A 25,758-nucleotide genomic window follows, 5' to 3' on the forward strand; every position below is an offset into this window, starting at 1 on the left:
CGTGTCTAAGTTGCAAAATCTCTGTTTTATTTATTTAATTTCACATTTTCAAACAAAATCTGATCAAATCAAATAAAAACCACATGGTTAAACAATATCACAAATAGACAGAAAATGCTAAAATCAACTAGTAGAAAAATAATAACTTAAAATAAAACTTTAGAACCAGAATGCAAAGCTGAAGTCAGAAAAGTGCAAACAAGCAAAAACAATGGATTCCTTCCATATTGCAGTAGAGTATATGCTAATTGTTTTAATATTTTCCCATACACTGTACTTTATGCCATATAAGTTGCATCAGTCCAAATATGTTTAATAAAGTGGAAAAAACAAATAAGTCGCTTCACCGTATAAGTCTCATATTGCGTCACTGCTGACCACCCGGAGATGTGGGCCAGCGTTGTGCCAAAAATCAATTGGCTGCCAAATGGCGGCCACAGGAGTGTGCACAGGAGGACATTAACAATAATTTAACAAGATTAACACTTAAAAACAATAAATTGTTTGCTCAAATCATAGCAAAAGTGTGTCTCAGTTTAACTTTTACTTGCACTTTAATGGTCAAATCAGCTGCATTTCGTCGGGGTGGCGTGGTGAAATGCAGCTGATTTGATGTTTGCTCCAGGAGTTTCAGAACAAGACGAAGGTGGCTTAGTATGGCAAGCCAAGTGTCTCATTAATAGCCACTTTTACCTATTAATGAGACACTTAGCTTCCCATATTAGTTGACGGCCCTCTAGTGGCTGAAAATGGTAGTGTTCAATATTTTCCATGTCAGAATGAATGAAATCATCAGATCTCAGCCAAAAATTGAATTATAAATACAGGGGAAAAAAAACATATATTAGTTGTTTCGGTGTATAAGTCGCAGGACTTGTAAATTTATGCAAAAAGGTGCAACTTATATGGTGAAAAATACGGTAACCGCTTCAATTCGATCTGTTAATTTGGAAAATTAAGTGAAAATTCCCTTAAACTGAGCAAATATTCAAACATTCCTTTTCTATTACAGATTTATATGCAAAAACAGAAAATTAAAAACTTTTTCAATACAAAACAGAACTAAAGTTGAGCTTGTTTTTACACATTAAGGTTGCAATATTATTACAGTTAGACAGCAGCAGCAACAACTTCTCAGTCCCTGAGGTAGTTTTGGTTGTTCAGAACAAACATTACCCCAATTTTTAATTAAGTTTGCAAACGTTGCCAATTATAAAGCACAACAAACATTTATACTTTTGAAACCTGACTGGAAATTTTCAAAGGAGACTCAAGGTTTGATGTGTTTTTTAATTTCCTGTTTTATAGGATGACCCAACATTATGAAACACCTGCACAGAAAAAAAAACTCACCAATTATATGAGGGGAGGTCTCATTCTCTTCTATGGTTATGTGGCGTGCTCCTATTGGGATGTCAAACACTTTTAGCATTCCTGACAAAAAGAGACATAAAAGCTCTGGTGAGAACTTTCTGGGCCCTAAAACTAACAATTATTGAACTGATAATGATAGGAAGTTCATTTATGAACAGAATCAGACATTTACCGTTCATTTTGGGGGTCTTAGTGAGCGTGAGCTTCACAGTGCGACAGTGGGAGTTATCCCCCTCGCACACTCCACATTTGTCCTCCTGTTTATAAGAGCCCACCTCCTTGTCACAGGCTACGTGCTGCAGGAAAGAGCAGAGGCTGTCAGTCTATCAGACTTGACTTTTACACGGACTGAGTTTACGAGCAGAGCAAATGATGTCATGCGTGACTCAAATTTGATTTGGGTTATTTCAGATCATGCATCTCAGGGGAAAATATGCAGACATAACAGAGCTTCAGCCAAAACACAGAGCCTCGTCCTGCAAAGAATAAAGTCCCAACTGAGTGTTCAAGGTGAAATATGAGATATAACAAAGTGTGTGGATTTGAAAATCTCAAATACAAACACAGAAGTGCAGATTTACATTAAAATGAGGAGCATTATATCTTTTTTTTTTTTTGTCAGTAGCAGAAAAGGTGGGATTTCCCAGAAACATAAAATGTTTCTCAAAGCTTTTTTAGTCATCAGGATGGTCATTTTAATTAGACTCACCAGACATTCCCCTCGAGCGCAAACACTGAAGGGGTCTGAGTAGCTGCATCGCGTCCCATCATGCATCACCTGGTTCATAAACACCACCTCGCCCGTTTCCTTCGACTTACAGCTCAGCTCACATTTACGAGCCTCTAAAAGCCCACCACAAAAAATAACAAAAAAACATTCATGCACACATTGATTAGCCAGGAACAGTTTAAAGATCTGACAGATGCTTCTGCAGGGCCCTGAGGTTATACAACACCTAAGTGAATATAAGCGTGCAAAGAGCTGCACCTTTAAATATCATCTGTGAGCGCTTTGTGTTGCATAATACCACCTCTGACTTTTAGGTTAATCGTCACAGGCTCACCATCTGGGTGCTCGTATGGCAGCCAGGTGTGCTTGATGTTGTTGTGGTATTTGTTGCTCCTCTGGATGCACTGCTGAGCTCGGAAGTCCTCGTAAGGGCCAGCGCACTCCTCCGTGTTGCACATCTGGTAGTCGAAAGCAGAGCCAGGGCAGTCCCGGCCATCGTAGGCGGGCCTGAGCAATGACAAAAACAGAGCGCGGTGACGATACCTGGCAACTTAATGTTTAAAACGATCCAAAAGGGAATTTTTGGAACTGAAACTGTACACATTAAAATTCCAAAAGCTCAAAAAACAGAGAAAAGAGCTGGCTCGAGATGGAAAAACTCTTTCAGATGAGGTCAAATCAAGAAACAAAGTCCAGTTGTCTTCTACTCAAGCAGCTTTGATCACAATTAAATTAGTTAAAGAATATAATCTACATGTTCAAAGTTCTCCCGGAGGTGGGAGTTGAAACTCCGTCTCACAGGAGACTCTGCCAGACGTTCCCAGCAAACCCTCACAATACGTTTGGGCCTACCAGGTCTGACCGGCATCCTCCCCCACCATCGGAGCCAACTCACCACCAGGTAGTGATCAGTTGACAGCTCCGCCCCTCTCTTCACCCGAGTGTCCAAGACATGTGGCCGCAGATCAGATGAGACGATGACAAAGTCGATCATCGAACTGCGGCCTAGGGTGTCCTGGTGCCAAGAGCACATATGGACACCCTTATACTTGAACAAGGTGTTCGTTATTGACAATCCATGACGAGCACAGAAGTCCAACAACAGAACACCACTCTGGTTCAGATCAGGGGGGCCGTTCCTCACAACCTTGCGGCCGCAAGGTTGTCGGTGCCTGTCGCGGCGGCAACCCTCGAACCCGATGGTGGACACCGTCGGTGAGGGATGCTGTCAGGCGGAAGAAGGAGTCCTATCGGGCCTTTTTGGCCTGTGGGACCCCGGAAGCAGCTGATGGGTACCGGCAGTCCAAGCGACATGCGGCTCGGGTGGTTGCTGAGGCAAAAACTCGGGCATGGGAGGAGTTCGGAGAGGCCATGGAGAACGACTTCCGCACGGCTTCGAGACGTTTCTGGTCCACCATCCGGCGTCTCGGGGGGGGAAGCGGTATGCCACCAACACTGTTTATAGTGGGAGTGGTTTGCTGCTGACCTCAACTCGGAATGTTGTGGGTCGGTGGGCGGAATACTTTGAAGACCTCCTCAATCCCACCGGCACGTCTTCCACTGAGGAAGCGGAACCTGGGGACTCTGGGTCGGGCCCTCCAATCTCTGGTGCTGAGGTCACCGAGGTGGTTAAAAAGCTCCTCGGTGGCAGGGCCCCAGGGGTGGATGAGATCCGCCCAGAGTTCCTTAAGGCTCTGGATGTTGTAGGGTTGTGTTGGCTTACGCGACTCTGCAATGTTGCGTGGACATCGGGGGAAGTTCCCCTGGATTGGCAGACCGGGGTAGTGGTCCCCCTATTCAAAAAGGGGGACCGTAGAGTGTGTTCCAACTACAGGGGAATCACGCTCTTAAGCCTCCCTGGTAAGGTCTATTCGGGGGTTCTGGAGAGGAGGGTCCGTCGGATAGTCGAACCTCGGATTCAGGAGGAACAGTGCGGTTTTCGTCCTGGCCGTGGAACACTGGACCAGCTCTACACTCTCAGAAGGGTCCTGGAGGGTGCGTGGGAGTTTGCCCAACCAGTCTACATGTGCTTTGTGGACTTGGAGAAGGCTTTCGACCGCGTCCCTCGGGGGGCCCTGTGGGGGGTACTCTGGGAGTATGGGGTACCAGGCCCTTTGATACGGGCTGTTAGGTCCCTGTATGACCGGTGTCAGAGCCTGGTCCGCATCGCCGGCAGTAAGTCGGGCTTGTTCCCGGTGAGAGTTGGACTCCGCCAAGGTTGCCCTTTGTCACCGATTCTGTTCATAACTTTTATGGACAGAATTTCTAGGCGCAGCCAAGGTGTTGAGGGGATCCGTTTTGGTGGCCTCAGAATTGCGTCTCTGCTTTTTGCAGATGATGTGGTCTTATTGGCTTCATCAGATCGTGATCTACAGCTTTCGCTGGAGCGGTTCGCAGCCGAATGCGATGCGGCCGGGATGAAGATCAGTTCCTCCAAATCCGAGGCCATGGTCTTGAGCCGGAAAAGGGTAGAGTGCCCTCTCTGGGTCAGGGAGGAGGTCCTACCCCAAGTGGAGGAGTTCAAGTATCTTGGGGTCTTGTTCACGAATGAGGGAAAAATGGAGCGTGAGATCGATAGGCGGATAGGTGCAGCGTCTGCAGTGAAACGGGCGCTGTACAGGTCTGTCGTGGTGAAGAGAGAGCTGAGTCATAAGGTGAAGCTCTCAATTTACCGATCGATCTACGTTCCCACCCTCATCTATGGTCACGAGCTTTGGGTTGTGACCGAAAGAATGAGATCTCGGATACAAGCAGCCGAAATGAGTTTTCTCCGCAGGGTGTCTGGGCTCTCCCTTAGAGACAGGGTGAGAAGCTCGATCATCCGGGAGGGACTCGGAGTAGAGCCGCTGCTTCTCCACATCGAGAGGAGCCAGTTGAGGTGGCTTGGGCATCTGTTTAGGATGCCTTCTGGACGCCTCCCTGGTGAGGTGTTCCGGACACGTCCCACCGGAAGGAGGCCCAGGGGAAGACCCAGGACACGCTGGAGGGACTACGTTTCTCGGCTGGCCTGGGAACGCCTCGGGATTCCCCCGGAAGAGCTGGCCCAAGTGGCTGGGGAGAGGGAAGTCTGGGCCTCCCTACTTAGGCTGCTACCCCCGCGACCCGACCCCGGATAAGCGGAAGAAAATGGATGAAAGAATCTAATCTGAAGTTCTGATTAATTTAGGTAAATTAAAGTTTACTTTAAATCTTAAACTACGGTGGCCCTGAGGTGTAAATGAACAACATTTGAAAAAAACAGAATTACATTTGAAGAATTGAAGAAACAGAATTACATTAAGCCAAAGCGGAAGTGGCCGAAGCGGAAGTGGCCGAAGCGGAAGTGGCCGGAATCACATTTGGGAAAAAAAAAAAAAATGGAATTACACTTGAAAAAACTGAATTATATTTGGGAAAAAAAAAAAAAACGGAATTATATTTGAAAATACAGAATTCCATTCAAAAAGACATTACATTAAGCCAACGTAGATGTGGCCGGAATCACATTTGAAAAGGAAAAAACCCAAAACGGAATTACATTTGAAAAAACGGAATTGCATTAAGCCAAACCACTTCAGGGCCACTTTAGTTTTATGTTAATAAAGTAAAAAAAAAAAATAAATAAATAAAACCCTCCCCCCATACCACCACCACCACTTCTGGTTTGGCTTAATGTAATTCCATTTTTTCCAAATGTGATTCCGGCCACTTCCGCTTTGGCCACTTCCGCAAATGTAATTCCGTTTTTTTCAAATGGTGTTCATTTACACCTCAGGGCCACCGTACTAAACAGCTGTTATTTATTCCACATGAACAGCTGTATATACTGATTTGAACACCACCCAAGATAGCTAGGACATAATGTTTTGGCCTTTAACACAGTTTAAAACATTTTTCTAACTCTAACTCTGATCTAAAGATTGTCTTCTAGTTTTCCTTGGCTGATGATTTGTTTGTATAAGCAGCAAAGATTTTCCCACACATTTATGATGAACAAACCATTAGGACCATTCCAAAAGCATTAACTTCAGTTTGAGTCAGTTTTGTTTTGATTTGTCCTCAACAACTAATTAATTTTATTATTATTATTTTATTTTATTATTAGCTGTTTTTTTTTTTTTTTTTTTTTTTTTTTTTTTTTTTATAAATTCATCTTGCTTTTGTATAGTAATTTTGTTTGGAATATATTTTGGGGACAAGAGGCAGATATTATAAGAATTCATTCTTCTTCTGCTGCCTTTCATTTTATTTTGGTGATTGTATATCTTTTTTCTTTTCTTTAAATTGTATTATATTTGTTGTTTGGATGAAATGAAATGAATAAATAAAACATACATACATACATACATACAATTTCTATTGCACTTCTTTCCTATTTCCTTTCTTACTATGCTGATTCTTTATCAAACTCTTATTTTGTATTTTTTGTTTTAAATAAATTTTAAATGATTTATGATGTTGATTTGACTGTGGGCAGCCCACAGCTGTGGGAGAAGCTTCTTCCTGCAGCTGATCAGCTGATCTCCGTGCAGAGTGGAGAAGTGGGCGTGGCCGACAGTGCAGCGGAGGCAGAGAGCTGAAGTATTTTAGAGCGTTTAGAGTTTAGAAACATATAAGCTACTACTTACTATTTGTACTATTCCTACTTGTAGTTTTTCACTTGTCACTGGGCTTCAGGGTACGGCTCCCCCATGATAAATGAGGGGCTACTGTATATGGTGTTTTTGTTGTTGTTTAACATATTTAAGCTAATATATTGTCTCAAGAGCCAGTGTACAAAGAGCATGTTTTATATTCATAGAGTATAGAGGATACATATTTTTTTAATCAAGCATGCTAACTTTGCTAGAACAAGATAAAGCCTAAAAAGTGTTCCAGATTATCTGTCTTAAAGAAAATCTATTGCTTTAAATACCTTAATTTGGCCCTTTGATAAAAAAAGTTGTCCACCCCTGCTCTTGATTGTTTTCTACTGAGTTTTTTTTGTTAGTAGTACTTATTTTTATGTGTATTTTATGCTAATTGGGGTGCTGCTCTGTTTAAACAATTCATGCTCATAATTTGACTCAATTTAACATTATTTATAATAAATAGATGCCAACAAAAGTGGATTATTTTAGCTGCAGAAGCTTTTGACTGAACGTTTTAAAGAATAACTATCATCCACAAATAAAAAAATAAATCACATTTTCCTACTGCAGACATAGTATGCTCTCTTTCGGATCACTCACGGAGGATTGTTGCATTGTCGGCTTCGGGAGCGAACTCCACCTCCACACGTTCTGGAGCACGAGCCGAACTTTGACCAGGCGCTCCAGCTTCCATCGTGTCCCTGAGGTTCGTGGCTCGACCTCCAGATGCAGTGACCCTTAAAGCACCACTGAAAATGGAACAGGACGGAAAGCAGCGCAAAGCAAATGAAAGAAAGGCCAAGATGTCACGGAACAGGACAATTGGTTGCTTTGAAAACATTTCAGGTTTTTGATTTTATCTTCAGATAAATCTTTTTTGAAATTACATTGGAAAAGAATAACTGATGGCATTTCCTACCTTTCCCGGTGCACATTCTGTTCCGTCTACAGGAGGACCTTTTTTGGTTTTGCAGAAATACTGGTTGTCAGGGTGACTGCACCACAGCTGCTTGCAAGGGTCATACGTTCGAAACTAAACCGGAAACAAACATTTAAGCTTCAGTTACTCAAGTTGCTCAAATAAAGTCAATACTTTGATTTTTTTTTTTTTTTTTCACGGGTGTGCAGGACTTACAGCTGTGCACATTTTATAACCAACACCGAAATCAAAGCGGCACTGCTCGTCCATTGAATAATTTATTCCTGGAAGCTCAGGAAGCTTGGGCCATTTATGCTCGAAAGGATCATCCAGGAGGCAGTCATAAGAGCTGTGGAAAAATCGAGAATAATGTCGTCATAAATGGGACACGAGCTACAGGATTATTGGCAACCTGTCGGAGCAGAAACGTCTTGAGAAGCAAAGATAAAAAGTGGAACGCACTGGATGTATCTGTTGAGCTCCTGCTTGCTGCAACGTGACCAGTGGTAACGATGGAAAGCTGCTTGGACAAGTGGTGCCATGATGCTGCCCATGCTGGTCTCATCGGCACAACGATTCCCCTGACCGTCGTGCTCCATGCCCAAACTAAAGAAATTTAGAAAAAAACGTGGGCTCATTAGACAACAGTATGCACAGAGAAGACAGAAAGTGTAGGAAGTATGTGGATTTATTACGTTTAGTCACAAAATGTCCATTTGGAAAAACGTTCTCACCCTTCATTCTCATGGGACAGTTTAATCACATGACTGAATCACATGATTGTTGCCATATATATATATATACATATATATGTACTGTAGTTGTATTTAACTCTCCGAAGTGCTGCAAACGCCTACATGCATATTTATACTAACCGAGGTTTATTAGCTGCGTGTGGCATCAATTTTCTTCTCTAACTCTAGAATTAAACCGTTTTATAAAATGTCAAATTACTCCTTTCACATTTACAAACAAAGCAGACCGAGGGTGAACAACTAAAGACTAAAGAAGACAGTTTGTGAAACAGTTTCTCCATCTTTCATGATAATTGTTGCATTGCTTAATACATGTAAGTGAATCAAAGGAATTGTGTGATTGAGATAAACCAACAAAATCCTTTTATTGGCAGATCAATAATGCCTCATTGATAGATTATAAAATGTATTGCATGAATTAAGTCGGCTGCAAGGTTTTAGCTCCACAAGCTACTGAAATACTGTGTTTTTCTAACAATAAGGCGCATTTTAATTTTGTCAAAAATCGACAGACTTATAATCAAGTGCACCTTATAATCCGAAAATACGGTGCTGACAAAGCCTCAGCACATGTCAACAAAACACATGGCTTTATTTTATTTATTTAGTTCAAGTGAGATATTTTATTTTGCGTAGTCATTATGGAATTAGGTGTTCATGCATCTTAGTGAAATCACTTGCTTTTGATACAAACAGATGCTGATTTTGTGTTCTGTGGGACAGCAAATATGCTAAAAGTGACCCTATAATGATGTTGGAAAATACAGGATTTTAGATGTGTGTCATACCACTTTAAAGCAATAATTCAGATCTTTTAAAGTAGCATTTTGTGTTTGAATGTGATTTAATGACCTGCACGTTGCGTCTAAACACACCAAGACAGGGGCGAGACGTGGGTGTTAAAACCCAAATGATAAATTTTAAAAATGTTGCAATCCTTATAGACTGACATAAGTTGCAGTGCTAATGTGTTAATATCTTTATTTAATGTAGATAATGTTTTTTCATTCTAACTGATAAACACAGTGGCTGTGAGCAAAACGTTAGAGTTGTTAAAAAAAAACTGTGCAGAATTCATTTTCTTGTGTGAAAAAAAAAAAAAAGAGTAATCGCTCTAACATATTCATCCACCCATCTCCACGTCTCTATAATTCTCCTCAGGAGACCTGCAGGTTATCACAGCATGCAGGGGGAAGACTCACAAAGCTAAAATCTATGGAGCTGTGCTGTACCTACCAGCAAATTCAACTCATCCGACTGGGACGTGTTTGGACTGAGAATAAAACAGAAAAACCAAGACAGTCCGGATAACACAGACACTGCATGACTGATCAGGTTAGGTTTTAGGTATTGGCCACCAAAAGTGAAAGGATGATAACGCTTTTGCCCATGTCTGTGCATCTGTTGGTTTGTTTGTCTGTTAGCAAAATCTCTCGTGAACCACTGGACAAACGCTAATGCCACTCTCAGTATGTAATCATTGGATGCACGTCTACAACTGATTAACTTTTGCATTCTGTCTAATTAAAGATGGCTGCCGTAGGCAACTAAACGTATAAAGACAAAATTAGCTGTAATGCAGTCAACTTTACAGATATAAGCCTAAAATTCGGTGCAGTAGCAGATGAGATTAAGTCACCACAATTCAAGATGGCTGTCAAAGCCAATTAGCCTTAGAAAACACAAAATTGTTATCACCGTCAGTTTCACAGATAATTAGCTAGAGTTAGGTGTGGCAGTAGCTTGGATAAAATCAGAATCAGCTTTACTGTCATTGCACCGAAGCACAACGAAATTACTTTTCAATACAGCCTGTCCAAGTAAAACACAAACGAACAGACATGGGTAGACGGAGGATTCTGAGGCTGCGGCCTCATGGGAGGCGCTGCCCTTTTCGTTTAGATAAGGAAAAGAGAAACATGAAGGAAGAGGAGGTGTAAAAAAAAAATCATATCTCACTATGTCCTAGACTGGACACAGAGCACAAAGAGCAGAGCAGGGAAGGAGCGGGAGGGAAAAGCATCCGCCTTCACCAAGAGCAAGCAGGAGAAAAAAAAAATCCATAACATACTTCAAAATCTTTAAGTTGGGCAGCATTGTTCTTAAAAATGTATTTTTTTTTTTTTTGTTTGTTTGTTTGTTTGATAAGCTTAACAAGTCTGACTTAACAAACGCAACTTTTACTTATCTTTTCTACGTTTGTGTCATGATTGTATGCACCGAGTGGAAGTCATGGCTCAGGTGATCGTGATACATTCGAAATTAAACAAAACATTTTAGAAGAGGAGCAATCAAATCCAACAAGTCTGGATTGCACAGGTGTTTCCTACGATGTCGGAGGAAAACACAGCAATTGACTGGTGCAATTAAAGGCAACATGGTGCGTTTGTAACGCACGTGCAAGTAGAACTCTGCTTCCTCTATGAGCTGAGAATAATCACATCTTCACATGATTATTATTTGCCTCAGAGTTTAGTGGCCTGAGAGCAGAGTTGGAATGCAGATTAGGCATTCAGACAGAAAAATTATTATAAAACATCCTGTTTTTCCTTCTGACACCATTTTATAAAATGTCAGTCAGGGCTGTAAATGCACACATTAAGATCTGTTTTGTTTTGTTTTTCTTTTCAAACTGTAACAAAAGCACTCTTGAAGAATTCAAGGTCTTTTGTTAATTGTTGATATAAAGGTCATAGGTCACAAAAATACAGCACAGTCTGATCCTTTTTCACTATTAATGGATGAAATTGTTGGTGACGGGGTTTGGTTCTTTTGTGTGATCAAACAGTCAAGTCTGTTTGGTTGGCTTTTAACTCCTGTGTCACAGTGGGTGTTTGGGTTCACAAACATTGCACCACTTAATTTTTCTTTAGAGCTCCATTAGAGAAGCAGGGTGTGTGAAATGGACCAGCAGTTATGCACAATATCTCTGATTTATGACCACAAACAAAGGCTCTTTATGACTCGCATTTATCCACAATTTCAACCTGTGGTAACATCCACTCTAAAGAATGAGATGAACAACTCCAGGGTGGTGGAAACACATTACTTCTTCTTCTTCTTCTTTTGGCTGCTCCTTTATTCAGGGGTCACCACGGCGAACTAACTCGCACGAAGGCTTGGCAATTGTTTTTACGCCGGATGCCCTTCCTGAAGCAACCACAGACCACCGAGCTACCACAGCCCTCTGTGTGGAGCAGAGACCTGCCATCAAGGGTGCTTGGGGGAGCACATGGTGGGGGTTAAGGGCCTTGCTCAAGGGCCCAGAGTGGGGCAAATTAAGGTGGATGTGTTAGACCTTTCTCACCCACATTTTGATGTTGTCAGTCGGGGACTCGAACCGGCGACCTTCCGATCACAAGCCCGCCTTCTCTAACCTCTGCACCACCACTCCCCTAATATCTAATAAATGTTTTAGCAGGGCTCACCAAGTAAAGAGTATGAGTGCCACATGACATCCTCCTTCTTTTAGGTATTTTCTTACAAAAATGTTATAACGAAGTAATAAAAGATTAAAAATGAGGTACAGTAGTCCCTCGCTACTTCGTGGTTCATTTTTTGCGGACTCACTCTATCACAGCTTTTCAAAATAAGATTGGGCATGACACCCAACTGACTGATTGATGGATGAGCCAAATGATTGGCATGGATTTTTTTTATTTAAAATTATATATTTTTTAATTATTTAGCACCCGCTACACCTGTGCGCAGCCCACAGCTGCAGGTGAAGCTTCCTCCTGCAGTGTGTCATATCTCCGCCCTGCAGCGGAGAAGTGGGCGTGTCCGAGAGCACTGGCAGATGGCAGATTTCATAACATGCTCTTTTAGAGCGTTTAAAGTTTAGAAATATTGTTTAGAATATTGCAAGAGTGTGGGAAGGGTTTAAAACGCCTTTATATATATACAGTATATATATATATATATATATATATATATATATATGTGTGTGTGTGTGTATATATATAAATAAACTACTACTTACGGTACTACTTGTACCGTACTTGTACTTGTACTATTCCTACTTCACGGTTTTTCATTTATCGCGGGGTTTCAAGGTACGGATCCCCCAAGATAAACAAGGGACTATTGTATTTGCTTATTCACAATATACTTTTTTTCTGAAATCATGACGCTAGAGATGTCAGACCACATGCCACGTTCCTTCAAGACAACAGAGCCCCATTAAAGTTTGATCACAGACTACAGCTATGGACGGCCATGCAAAACTATAATTTTAGCTGCATGAGCAATAAGAGACTATGAGGCTGTTACTCACACATGGCCGGTTTCATGAGCGACCACGAAGGCCGATGAGAAGCCGTCCTCGTGATTCAAAGTGCAGCTCCTCAGAGGATGACACATCCCGGTCACTGGAGCATAACCTGGGCAAAAGAAAAGACCACACAGTCCTAACAATCAAGAACCAGAACAGAAATGGGAACATCGTCACACAGTGATGGAAAGTATGAGAGACCTAAATTGGGTGACTGGGGTCATTGTGAGAATCTTTTCATGGTTGTTTTCAGTCTGACTCTGGCGTTTGAGTACTCTAAGAAACTTGCACAAGAGATGATTACTTTGTCTCTTAAAAAACAGATCGCTGTGATAAATATAATGATCCGGCGAAGCACTTTAAATTCAGAAAGAATCACTCTTTTGTCTCTCAAGGTAAAATGATTCCAGTAAATCACTGAAGAGGAAAAGTAGCTGTGCGTCATGTTCATGTGATGACATGTAGGTGATGCTTTTCATCAGGATTCAGTGGTTAGTCAAAAAGGACAACCTCGTGTGTCTTTGCCTGGCAAGCGGAACACACAAATGAATTTTTCCTGCACTAATGCTTTTCACATGTGGAATGAAAACACTACCAAAAGGAGCCAAAAGTTAAAAATTTGTCCAAGCCACGGGCCACTTTCAGGTGATACATTAACTCGAGTCAGATACTTAATATTTTTTCTTGGTTGCAGGTTCATGAAGAATAGTTTGATCTGTCTCACTTGACGTTCTGTTACTCTTTCTACATCTGAATCAATAATGATAGAATGATCCAGCCTTCTTTCTGACTTGAAAGTTAGCCAACTGGTAAGAGAAGTCTATATTAAATTATGTATTTATCAGTTTTTTAAGGAAAAATTAAAAGAAATGCAATATTTTACATTTAAATTCTCATCTTGGGGGGCTAGATTTGGCCCACGGCTCTTGAGTTTGACATACTGTATGTGCAAAAGTAGTCTGACTAATGTGAAATATACCATGAAGAGTGTTATCAATTCCCTATCCAGAAACATAGTAATCTGAAAGCTATTTAGCAACCCTGTCAACATAATTACCCAGAAGACACCCAGCTGGCATGGCAACTTTTTTTTTTCAGTGCACAAAAGCAGTGTTGTAGTCAAGACCACCTAACCCGAGACCAAGTCAAGACCAAGACCAGAGTGTACCGAGACCGAGACAAGAACAAGACTTTTGGGGTCCGAGACCAAATCGAGACCAAGTCCTCAAGTCTTGGAGCTCCATCTTCTCACAGATTATTATTTATTTAACATAGTTACAGTTTTAACAAATATGTTAAAAAAAACATATGTAACTTTTATAAAAGTATTTTTTTAATAAAATCTACATACTGCAACTTTAAGTTTGCTTTTGAATGAATGTATCAGCTTTTATACGTTTTCAAAGCTACATAAAGAAATCAGACGTGCAGTGGTTTTTGCACAATAATTTTCATGTCATGTGACCCACTGACACAAAACTTATGTTAAACTTCTCTACTAGACCTGACAGACGAGGCTCCTGCATTTATTTCTCATTTTAAAGCATTTTCTAATTTTACATCATTTATTTGTTCAAAAATCATGGTTTTCGCTCAATAACTAATTAGAAAGTGCTTTAAAATGAGAAATAAATGATGGTGTCTTGTGTGTCAGGTCTATGAGAGTAGTTTAACATTAGTTTTGTGTCAATGGGTCCAATGATGCAAAATATATTAATTTTTTTGTTTCTGAAGAGTGTTTGGTTCGGTAATTTGTTGACGGTAAGTGAACCATTGTGTTTTGGAGGAGGGACAGACTGAGCTCAGCTGACTGAAATCAGACTGCCTGCTTCAGATCGAACGAGACGAACACACCGCTGAAGCCACGGAGCTCGAATGTCGAATGTCCAATGTCCAACGTAAAACTAACTTCACCGCGGTAGAGAACTGAGGCTCCAGCGTAGATCGAACAGTTCAGAAACTATTTGAAATGAGAAAAAAACTATTTATTAACTGATTAAGTTGTGTTTTAGACTGATTATTGCTAGAGAATCTATCCTGACCCAAAGAGCAGCCGTGACTGATTCTGAATGAGGCTTTACAGCAGACAGCCCCTCTCTTCCAGGTCCTGCGTAGCGGTGCAGAATCTTTTAGCGGTACGTAGTACCGGACCATATCAGCTTACTTTCACCACTGGTTGAGACGTTACGTTCTGTTGTCTGTATTGCTCTGTTGGTACAAAACCACGTGCGAGTGAAAGGGGATGGGCGTGACAACTGTAACAAAAACATGTATTTAGCAAAGAGTCACGTTATCGCTTGGATTTGAAGCAATACGTTTTGCATCCAATAAAAACAAAGATGTTAACGAATAAACTGGACAATATTCTGGCAGTTTAGTGGTATTTCCACAGTTTGGTCTTGACTGGTCTTGAAATAAAATCCCGAGTCCTCATTGTCCAAGACCGAGACCAAATGCGGTCAAGTTCAAGACAAAACCATCAAAAAGTGGTCTTGAGACCGGTCTCAAGACCAAGACTGGTCTTGAGTACAAAGTACTACAACACTACACAAAAGATGTATTAAGCAAAGCACAAACACATAACTCGATCAGAGGTGTGCAGCGACTCAGCTTTCAGTTCGGTTCAGAAGCAGCCTTCTTTTTGGCATCTTTCAAGGTGATTCTCATGCTTTCTGACCATTAGAAGACGTTTTTTTTGGCATGCAGGTAAAAAGCAGCAAATGCAGCAGGCAGACAGCTGTTGGCAAAGGCGTGCGTTTTGGATTTTGTTTTGGTGATGCTGAAAAAGAAGAATCTCAGCAGCAAGTTGTTTCAGTTGAAGCATGTTTTGTCTTTTTGCTACATCACAACGAGACTGTTGCAAGAGCCCTTTCTAATCCAGACTTAGGTGGCAACATAATGAGCATAATAATGATGCAAAGAGCAATAAAGCCGTTACAGAAAACGACTCTTTATCTGACAAACAGATAAAGAGAAAGCGTTACATTCCCACCAAGAGGCCAGCTCTGGAGCTTTTCACACTGAAACGAAAACGTGCAGCAGCTATGTGAAGTGGTCAGGTTGACAAACTCAAACAAAAATGTGTTGCATGGGAAACCCTTCAACGAAAACACTTGAAGTGAGTGCTTACAGTAAACTATCACAAAATGATCCCATTCAAGCAGTTTCTGTATTCGCATTAAGCTCATAAAATCCTTCCCAACAGCTAAAAAAAAAAAAAATCTATTTGGATAGAGAATCTATCATCCCACAACTAAACACTGGCAAGAAGGTGCAATGTTTTCTTGTGACCCCGGGACACAGCGTCGGGTCCAAGGCAACACACTGCAAGGTGCTATAGTAACTGGGTCTTGTTATGAACACAACACGACTGCAGCTATGGCACGTCTGTGGGCGTGACGAGCAAAGCAGGTAGCCTCGGGGCGTCCTCTAAACATGGCACATGTGCTTTAAAAAGGTAAAAACTGTACACAGGTCAGTGCAAGATATTGTGCTTGTTTGCTCATGCTGATGTCAGTTTGTGTAGAAGTTAGGCTGATCGCTTCAAATTTGGTTTTGAAGGGCTGAAAAGGAGAAACGCAGGGTGAGAGAGTCTGGGGGAACAGCGTAGAGCGTAGAGTAGGTAACAAAATGGATTATAGCTGCAAACATACAGTGCTGCGAAAAGATACTCGCCTCAATATATTTCTGGTCCCACTTACACATTTCAGATCATCAAACAAATGTTATCAGACAAAAAAAGTGTGAATATAAAATGCCATTTTCTGAATGATGATTCCATTTAATAAAAAAAGAAATGGTATCCAAGCCAACTTGGTTCAGTGGGGAAACGTTACTCTCTAAATCAGGGGTCTGCAACCTTTGCAATAAAGAGAGACAGTTTTGCCACTTTGTTTACTAATTACGATGTCCGGTGCTGCAAAACCTGCAATAACTGTGTACGGTCAACTGGTGGCCCATGGGCCATAAGTTTGTTGGAGATGGCTTTTCCATCCTGTGGGGGTGATATTATAAAATGAAAAATGTCTAACTATTATTAAAATTTATTGATATTTTTACATTTTAATACAAAAGAAAGACCAGATTAATGTATAGAAATAAAAAAATATTTGTTTTTTATCAACTTGATTAACATTAAAACACTGAACTCTGCAGGCCGATGTGAGTTTTCTTAATTGTTGAAGAATTAAGAATCCAACTTAAAGCATAAAGTTAAAGACAGTATAAAATTAGGCCAGTTTGTTAGATATCCAATTAGATTTTTAAATAAAAATAAATACTTTTGTTTATTTTGACTTTATTTTTTGTGTTTTATTCTTAGTTTCATCAAATATTCCTTCTCAGCAGCGTGTTTTAAAGCTATTCCAAAACATTCTGGTGGTTTTGAGAGAAACATCACGCTGTGAGACTGGAAGTCAACTTAAAGTGGCTAACAAACTACTAGCATGATGTAGTCCACGAGTTTTTGAACTATTCTTAAAATATTTGAAAAAGACAGGAAATCTGCTAAAACTAGCCATTTTCATTGTTGGCAATAATTTTACTAAAGTTCAGTTTTATTTTAGTTTTGGTCAAAGCCTGAAAGAGACAATGCAGAAAGACCAGAGAGCCACATGTGGCCCCAGAGCCGCAGCTTGCAGACCCCTGCCCTAAATCTAATTGGCTGTTCCACCCTTGGCATCGATAACAGCAATAACAAAAACAATTAACTGGTTCCAGAATTCATGGTTTCATCAGTCACTACAAGTTGTCCAGATCATGAAGCAGCAAAGCAGTCCCAGACCATTGCACTACCTCTGCTGTGTTTGATTGTCAGTATAATGTTCTTCTTTTGAATGCACTGTAAGTTTTACCCCTAATGTAAGAGAATGCACACCTTCCAAAATATTGCAATTTTGTCTTGTCAGTCCACAGAATATTTTCTTCAGAAGTTGGGGATTCTTCTTGGGGATCGTTTTGGCAAACGTGAGTTGAACATTGGTGTTTTTTGGTCAGCAGGGGTTTTGGAACTCCCCCATGAGTTTCCATGAGGGGCGGCTGTGGCTGAGTGGTTAGAGCAGTTGTCCTCTAATGCAAGAGTTGGGGGTTCGATTCCACGGCAGTCACATGCCGAAGTGTCCCTGGGCAAGACACTGAACCCTTCATTGCCTCCGATGTGTGTCCCATTGGTGTATGAATGTGATAAAGCACTGATTATTATTTGTATAGAAATAGTAGAGTGCTATATGAATGGGTAAATGAGGGTACAAATTGTGTTGTAAAGCACTTTAAGTATCTTGATAAGATAGAAAAGTGCTATATTCATTCAACCTTTATTTACACAGGTTAATCCCATTGAGCCTCGAGGACTCATTTACAAGAGAGACCTGATATAAGCGCAGTCCATTTACCATGGATGCTTTTTTGCTCTTTTAACTATTAACCTTTATTTAATAAGACAAATCCCATCAAGATAACAGATTTATTTTTTGCTAGAGTCATATTGCTGAATGACTCTCTCAAAGTTAGAGAGGCCAGACTGAGTTGGTTTGGACATGTCCAGAGGAGGGACAGTGGGTATATTGGTAGAAGGATGTTAGAAATGCAGCTGCCAGGAAAAAGACAAAGAGGAGCCATATGGATGCAGTTAGAGAGGACATGGAGGTAGTTGGAGTGAGGACAGAGATGGAGGCGGTTGACTCACTGTGGCAACCCCAAGAGGGTAAAGCCAAAAGAAGAAGAAGTCATATTGCTGAATCGTGACCTCAGACTTTAAGTGAGACAAGCGAGGCTTGCAGAGCTTTAGATATTGTTCTGCATTCTTTTGGGACCTCGGTTGAGTTGTCATCGTGTGCTCGGAGTAATTTTGGTTGTCTGGCAACTCCTGTGAAGGTTCACCACTGTTCCACATTTTCTTCTTTTGTGGATAACGGCTTTTACGTTGTAGCAATAATCAGGTCTGGGTGTGGCTGGTGAAACTGAACCAAGTGTCCCCAAAATAATCAGTTTATTCACAATTTGACAAAAGGGACAATTAAATTTTCATAGTGGGGATAGCTTTCCTCTTGTACTTCGGAAACTGCATTTTATATTTACTCAGATGTTATTTTGTCTGATAATAAAATATTTGCTGATCTGAAACATTAAAGCATGAGGAAAAACTGTAAAAATAATATAAATCTGTATTTATTTCACAGCATTGTAACATTCACAATAAGCTAGAAAAGCACACACAGAACTTCAGAATTTCGACAAACTATTTTTAAGATAAATTAGGCAACATTTCTGTTTTTTCTCTACATGCCAAAAACTTCCTTCATCAATAGATCAATCTAGGGTGGCATCAACGTCAAGTCAGCAAGGTTCTGGAAAGCTCTAAATGTTTTCCTGTGGGAGCAGAAGTTCAGTCTGTAGCCTCAGTTTCCATTGACCTTACCTGGGCAAGAGTTGAAGCCAACCCCTTTGTGAATTTAAGCAGAAATCAGCACTCAGTCTGCACAGGCCTCGATCGAGAAAAATACAGTACCTTGCATACCTGCGGGACCAAAATCTTGCCTTGTGAGGAAGATGGCGTGGTCGTGGTACTCGGCGTGGTCCGGGTCGTGGCGCTGCTGCGTGTTGGCCCATCGGCACACCTGCTCCAGGCTGCGAGATGGGTTGCCACGCTCGATCAGGCTTATAGACTGCACAGTAACAACGAGAAGAAGAAAAACAGCAAACTGTGAACGAAAATGTAATATTTATCCTTGTCAACCCCCTCCACAGGTCTCCCATCTTCTTCAGGTGGAAAAGGACTCACTGACATTTCACCTTTATGTGATGTGAACGTCCTCTCACTTTGAAATGTATGAAAGGAAATAAGTTGTGGATTTAATTCTCGGGGAAGGTTGCAGATAGATCGCACATTCTGAGGTTCACGTAACGGTACCTGACAAATGATAACAGGATCCATAAGTGACTCAAACCCTTTGAGTTTCTGTTTTCCCACCGCCGTTCACGTGTTGCTAAGAGACACTTGGATAAAAGAAAACCAGACGACTCTTCTCAGTAAACATTAGCAACTTAAACTTGTCCTCTGGTTTGTGATTTTAAACTGCAAATTGCCATCTGAAGCACATGTGGATATGATGAACGCTCAACCTGACATGGAGTTTGTGAAGGTTTTTTTTATTTATTATTGTTGTTGCTTTAACGCTTCTGGGTCTATATTGCAACGCATGCAAGAGTTTTAATGAACTCTTGAGGATAATTTTTCCTTTTCATGTCTGTCTTTTAGGATTGTGACTATTACCGTACATGGTGAAGTAACTTGCGTTAAGTCTGTTTCCGATTTTCTTGTTTTTCCAGCTCAAAAACTGTGGTAGCCTTGGATTTTTTGTTATTTGTATAAATGACCAAAAACAAATCTTTCTCAAAAATGCAGTGTAACACAATGAATAGTTTTGGTTTATATGATGTTAAGCTGTCACACGGGTGACTTAAATGCATCTAAACATAGAGCCTTTCTTTCTTTCTATGCCTTATTTGAAGGACCCCACTCACCCAGCACACACACTTTTTGCCCCGCTCCACTCAGGCAGAAGGTTGAGGAACATTAAGTGTAGAACCACTAGACTGAGGAACAGCTTCTACCCTGAAGCTGTTAGACTCATGAATCCCTCATCAGGATTATCACTGTGAAAAAAAATCTATGTAATGCCACTTTGATCGGTGATATGTGCTACTGATAATCCATGCTGCTGATCTGCTGGTCATACCCATCTGCTCACCACAGACTCATGTTCAGGCTGCTGTTGATACACCGTATTACTTTGTATTTACATTGTTAGTGTTTAGCGTATATCTTTTAGTTTGGAGTTCGTTTAGCATATATCTGGGTGTATATCTTAGATCCTTATTAACTGTTACTTTATATACTAGTATACTTTTATACTACATTATTTTTGCTATTTGTGGGTGTAATTGGGACCTTGAGTACACAACTTCATTCCACTTCATGTACCACATGTAATGCAAATGATATCATTCATCATCCAGTCTGATTTGTTCTACCTCAAACTTGTCCTAAATGCTGATAAAACCAAAGGGATGCTTTTTTTCAAACAGGAAGTTGTTCCCGGCAGTTCTTCCTCTGATTTTATCCTCAAATGGTGTCCCTATTGAGTTTGCTGATTCCTATAAATATTTGGGTATCTTGGTCAACTCGCATCTCTCTTTTAAGCTCCACGTGGAAAACCTAGTAAGGAATCTAAAAGTTAAACTGTTTTTTTTTTTTTTTTTTTTTCAGAAATAGATCCTGTCTAACTCTGAATGCTAGGAAACACCTTGTAACTGTGACTTTCCTTCCATCCATTGACTACAGTGATATTATTTACATGAACGCTCCTACAAGAATCCTGCAGATGTTGTCTGCTGTCTATCACGGTGCACTAAGATTCATAACTGGCTGTAACTACCGTACCCACCACTGCACCCTGTATTCACTGGTTAATTGGTCATCTTTAACTTGATGCAGACTCTCTCACTGGTATATTTTCATCTTTAAATCACTTCTTGGTCTGCTGCCTTCATACATCTCCTCCTACATGTCTCTGCGTGAGTGCAGCTACAACGTGCGTTCTCAGGACATTATTACCTGCAGTGTTCCCTCAGTGATGATTGATATAGACAAAAGGGCCTTCTCCTACTTCACTCCTGTTTCCTGGAATATCTTGCAAATAGATCTGAAGCTCTTGACCTTGACCTCTCTAAGTGGCTTCAAACATCTGCTAAGTTCCTGGCAAGAACCAATGCAGACATGTTCCTGTTTTTCATTTTTTACACTGCCTTATTATCTAGCCTTTTTTTGTTTTGTTTTGTTTTTTTTCTTGCTACTTTTCCTTTTGACTGTCCTTTTGGTTGCTATTTTGTTTTTGATTTGTAATAAATAAATTAAATTAAATTTGTATGCCTCTTTTACAAAGTATGATTGCTTATTTTTGTCGCTGTTGTCCACTGTTGTCATCACTCTTTGTTAAAAGCAGGTCTCTCTTGTAAATGAGTCCTCGAGTCTCAATGGGATTAACCTGTCTAAAGAAAGTTGGAATGAATGACAATAAACTTGACGAACTTATTCTTAAAATTATTTTAAAGTGACTAGAAATATCCATACTGCTAATAATACATGCAAATATGATAAAGCATTACAAAAAGTTGACACCACCTGCACCTCATGTGCCCAGTAATAAATATGCTACATTTTATGTGTTCAATATGTACAAAGACAACACGGATTAGACTTGTTTGGGTGGAGTTGTATATATTCAAGTTTTGAATGGCTATAACAAGACTTGGGACCTTATTCAGGAGTTTCTGAAGACGATGACGAAGTGTCTGGACGTTCCATTGCATCATTTTCTTTTTAAAGTTTCACGTCGGTGAGCTCAGTCGGCCCGTCTTGTTTCAAGTCCAATCAAAACTGAACGGAACATAAAATTATTTCTGGGCAGCAGCAGCAGTATTCATGGGGTTTAGACCAGTCCTGTCTATCTCAGTGCTCATACCCAAACAAAGACACTGGATTTGCAAAGATGAACATGCGCATGTGCCTTGGCTCACCTGGCGATACCCGACCATTATCATCCGGACGAGGACGATGTTGATGTTGGTTCCCAACGATTCATCATGGTAGATTTCATCAACCTTAAAAAAAGAAACAAAATGTCACTAAAATGAAACCATGATCTTCATAAAAAAGTGGTTTGATAAAGAGCAGACATGGCTGTCCTCGAGGCAGAGTGTTACTACAAACATACAGTCTGTGGGAGGAAACGTAAATAGTTGTTACTCAGCTTGAAAACCTAAAATTTGTGTGGGCAGGGTTTTAAACAGGCTTTAAAACCCAAAAATCAAGGATCATTGGGTTCTTCTTAAATCTCCAAGGGATGCAATTAGGCTTATTAAAGTCAATTCACTACACAGTGTGTACAAACAATCTGTAAGGACTCTAATTGTGGAGTAAAATATGTAAAGCTGAGGCCTCTGTTTCATGGTCACCAAGTTGGCTACAGAGTAGATACAGCTATTACAAGTAGAAGCTTCAGTATTTTAAGGCAGTCTTTCTGCAGAAACAATATTGTTACCATAATGAAGTTTGTCACAAACCACTGGATTTTAATGAAACTTAATAGGAAAGAAAATAATCGCTGGATGAACATTTACAACTGATTATCTTTTGGAGTCAATCCAATTCAGAATGGCTGCCATAAACAATGAGCCTTGAAAAGCACAAAAATCTTGTCAGGTGTTTGGTAGTAACTGAGGCTGGGTGCTAACAAACTGCACAAAATATTAGTTTCTAATATTTGCCATTACCTGTTTGGAGTCAACTCCCTCAGCAAAGTAACTCATCATATCATCATTTGTTGCACAACCATAACTGAGTAACTTCTGAAGACAAACGATTTCAATCTAGCTACTAAACTCAATGAAAACACATAAATGGCTACATTTCAGTCAGTATTACAGATATTAAGCTAAAGTCTGGTGTAGTGGTAGATGACAGAGCTTGCAAGATCACACAAAATATTGGAGTATTGCACGTTTCATTTTAAGCTTTGAACAAAACAGCTTCAGTTTTGTCTTTTCTAAACATACGTTTGTCTTAGTCTAAAATGTTGGCATGAAAAGTGGTGGGCGACGTCAAGAATGTCTTAAGCTTAACTTATAACCGTTTTCATGGGATAAAAGTAAGACTTGGGGCAACCATTGACATTGGGATTATTTAATTGGTTGCAATTAGCTATTTGAGTCACTAAATGTCAGTAGATTATAAACATACTCTAAAGCAGGGGTGTCCAAAGTGTGGCCCGTGGGCCATTTGTGGCCCTTGGAGTGATTTTGTTTGGCCCACGACTGCAATTAAAGAATGTTATAATTTTGACCCAAAGGCTTAAGAGGTTGATGCAGATGTAGACCTCGTTTAGATTTAACGGTGATACTTTTAACATTTGTAGGTTTAACAGCAAAACATATTACAAAAATCTTCTCAAAATGAGCGATATTAAGCACAATACAAATATTTAGCTATAATTAATTCCTTTACCCTACAATAAACCTTCACTGATCTACCAAAAAGTAGAATTTTGGATAATAATTCATAAAAGTTTGCTAAATATAACAAGTGTTTCAAAGAACATTATTTTGGTTGATTAAATAACTGATGGGGAGAAATTGGACATTTAAAAAAAATATATGAAGTGGTATTGACATACAAGATGATCAACTTTATCAGTGTCCCTTCAAACCTGAAGGGAATGAATCTGTTTTAGTGACTGCCAGCTGGACGTTTTTTCAGAATTTTGAAGACCCATTTGGGCCGTCCATGGTCCAAACAAGTGTTTTAAACCTTCCCCACACTCTTGCAATATTCTAAACAATGTATTTCTAAACTCTAAACTCATGATTTCAGCTCCCTGCCTCCTCTGCTCTTTGTCATCTGCAAGCGCTCTTGGTCACGCCCACTTCTCCGCTCTGCATGGAGAACAGCTGATCAGCTGCAGCAGGAAGTTTATCATGCAGTAAGGGCTGCACAAAGGTGCAGGAGGAAGCTTTTTCTGCAGCTGTGGGCTGCACACAGACCTGGGCACCTGTGCAGCAGGTGCTAAATAATTTTAAAATAATTCATTTTAAATAAAAATTCCATGCCGATCGTGCGGTTCATCCATACTCAAAATAAATAAATAAAAACATAAAATAAGATAAAATAATTGTATTATTATTATTATTATTATTTATTTTATTTTTTTATGAATTCATTGGTGGGCCAGACTGAAGTCATCTGCAGGCCGGAAGTGGCTCGCGGGCCACCAGTTGAATATCCCTTCTCCAAAGGCTAACGCCATATGCAGCTAATATATCTTCTATTTGTTGAAATCACTCTGTCTTATCTGAAATCTGATGAGGTAAACATTTGCTATTCATGCTTTTATTTCTGCTCTGCAGTGCCCAACAGATAATTTAATGAACTACTTTTATACTTCTAAGGTAAAAATATGAATGGAGATGAAATATTTTGTGAAATGTGTCCACTGCTTTTCGACTTTATGAAGCTAGCAAAATAACAATGGTTCAAGTAGGACCGTCGCAATAAACAATAAATCAATTAATCAATTAATCGCATGATAAATTAAAATTATCGACCTCATTTTTATTTATCAGCTTTATCATTTCTTTGTCTCTCTCTTTCTACTGAAGACACTGGATGACAAAAGGATCAACTCCGGTGTTCTTCACTGACCCCTCACTTTCTCTTTAAAATCGTTTTTAACCGTCCAAAATCTTGTTTTTGGATCGTTAAAAGCAGCTAAGCTGAGAAGCTAAGCTAACAGGCCGACCTCGGTGAAAAACCTCCGTCTTGTCAAAGCTCCAAAATTCACGGTTCAAACCCGTGCCTTCGTCTAAAAAGTTGTTTTTCTCTGCAAAAAGAAGCTGAGAACTTGTTTACTGATTTTTTTTTTTTTTTTAATTAAAAGCTTTGTGTGAAAAATGCTATGCTAAATAGCTCAAACCACACAGAGTGTCCGCCATTTTGAGAACTGAAGAGAGACAGCACATGTCACGTCAAGGGGCCTCCCTCACATTTTTCTTTGAGACACGCTGCTCGCGCCCTTACTATCCATCCTTTGGTTCAATCTTATATTGTCTTCCGGTGGTTGGAAAAAAAAAGGTACTACTGTACACGCCAAACAAATTAACAAACAATTTTCCTTATATTTGACAATATTTACTAATTATTGTCAAATTTCAAACAATATTATCATCATTTATCGCAATAATTTCTGAGATAATTAATCACCCAGCAAAATTTGTTATTGTGACCGGCCTAGGTTCAAGCCAGACTCCTGTTTAAATCCCAAGTTTATTTTCCATTTAAGTGTAATGCCTTTTTACAAACTGGTTGCTGCACATTTTCGCTCATTCTGAGCCCCTTAAAGCAAATCTGCTGCAACTCTGTTCAGCTGATTTATGGACTTCAGCAAAGAATACAAGGTACATATAAAAATAATTACACATTTAGTATAATAAAAGATTTGAATCGCAATAAACAGGAGTAACATTAGCGTCACCCTTTCACCTTC

General features: G+C 40.1%; 1 protein-coding gene across 1 annotated transcript in view; it reads right to left on the reverse strand.

The window, feature by feature from the left end:
* Positions 1-25,758, reverse strand: part of LOC119423691 (A disintegrin and metalloproteinase with thrombospondin motifs 14) — a 60,776-nt gene that overhangs the window by 9,140 nt on the left and 25,878 nt on the right. Inside the window, exons 5-15 of the mRNA XM_037691098.1 lie at positions 22,238-22,321; positions 19,167-19,323; positions 12,665-12,770; positions 8,096-8,239; positions 7,850-7,982; positions 7,634-7,747; positions 7,315-7,463; positions 2,439-2,611; positions 2,084-2,217; positions 1,547-1,670; positions 1,354-1,434 (exon numbers count right to left, since the gene is read on the reverse strand). Of these exons, the coding sequence (XP_037547026.1) occupies positions 1,354-1,434; positions 1,547-1,670; positions 2,084-2,217; positions 2,439-2,611; positions 7,315-7,463; positions 7,634-7,747; positions 7,850-7,982; positions 8,096-8,239; positions 12,665-12,770; positions 19,167-19,323; positions 22,238-22,321 (1,399 nt within the window). The remainder of the gene's footprint in view (positions 1-1,353; positions 1,435-1,546; positions 1,671-2,083; positions 2,218-2,438; positions 2,612-7,314; positions 7,464-7,633; positions 7,748-7,849; positions 7,983-8,095; positions 8,240-12,664; positions 12,771-19,166; positions 19,324-22,237; positions 22,322-25,758) is intronic.

The sequence above is a fragment of the Nematolebias whitei genome, chromosome 17 (assembly GCF_014905685.2).
Source record: "Nematolebias whitei isolate Nwh7 chromosome 17, NemWhi1, whole genome shotgun sequence".
In the NCBI taxonomy this organism is placed as follows: Eukaryota; Metazoa; Chordata; class Actinopteri; order Cyprinodontiformes; family Rivulidae; genus Nematolebias; species Nematolebias whitei.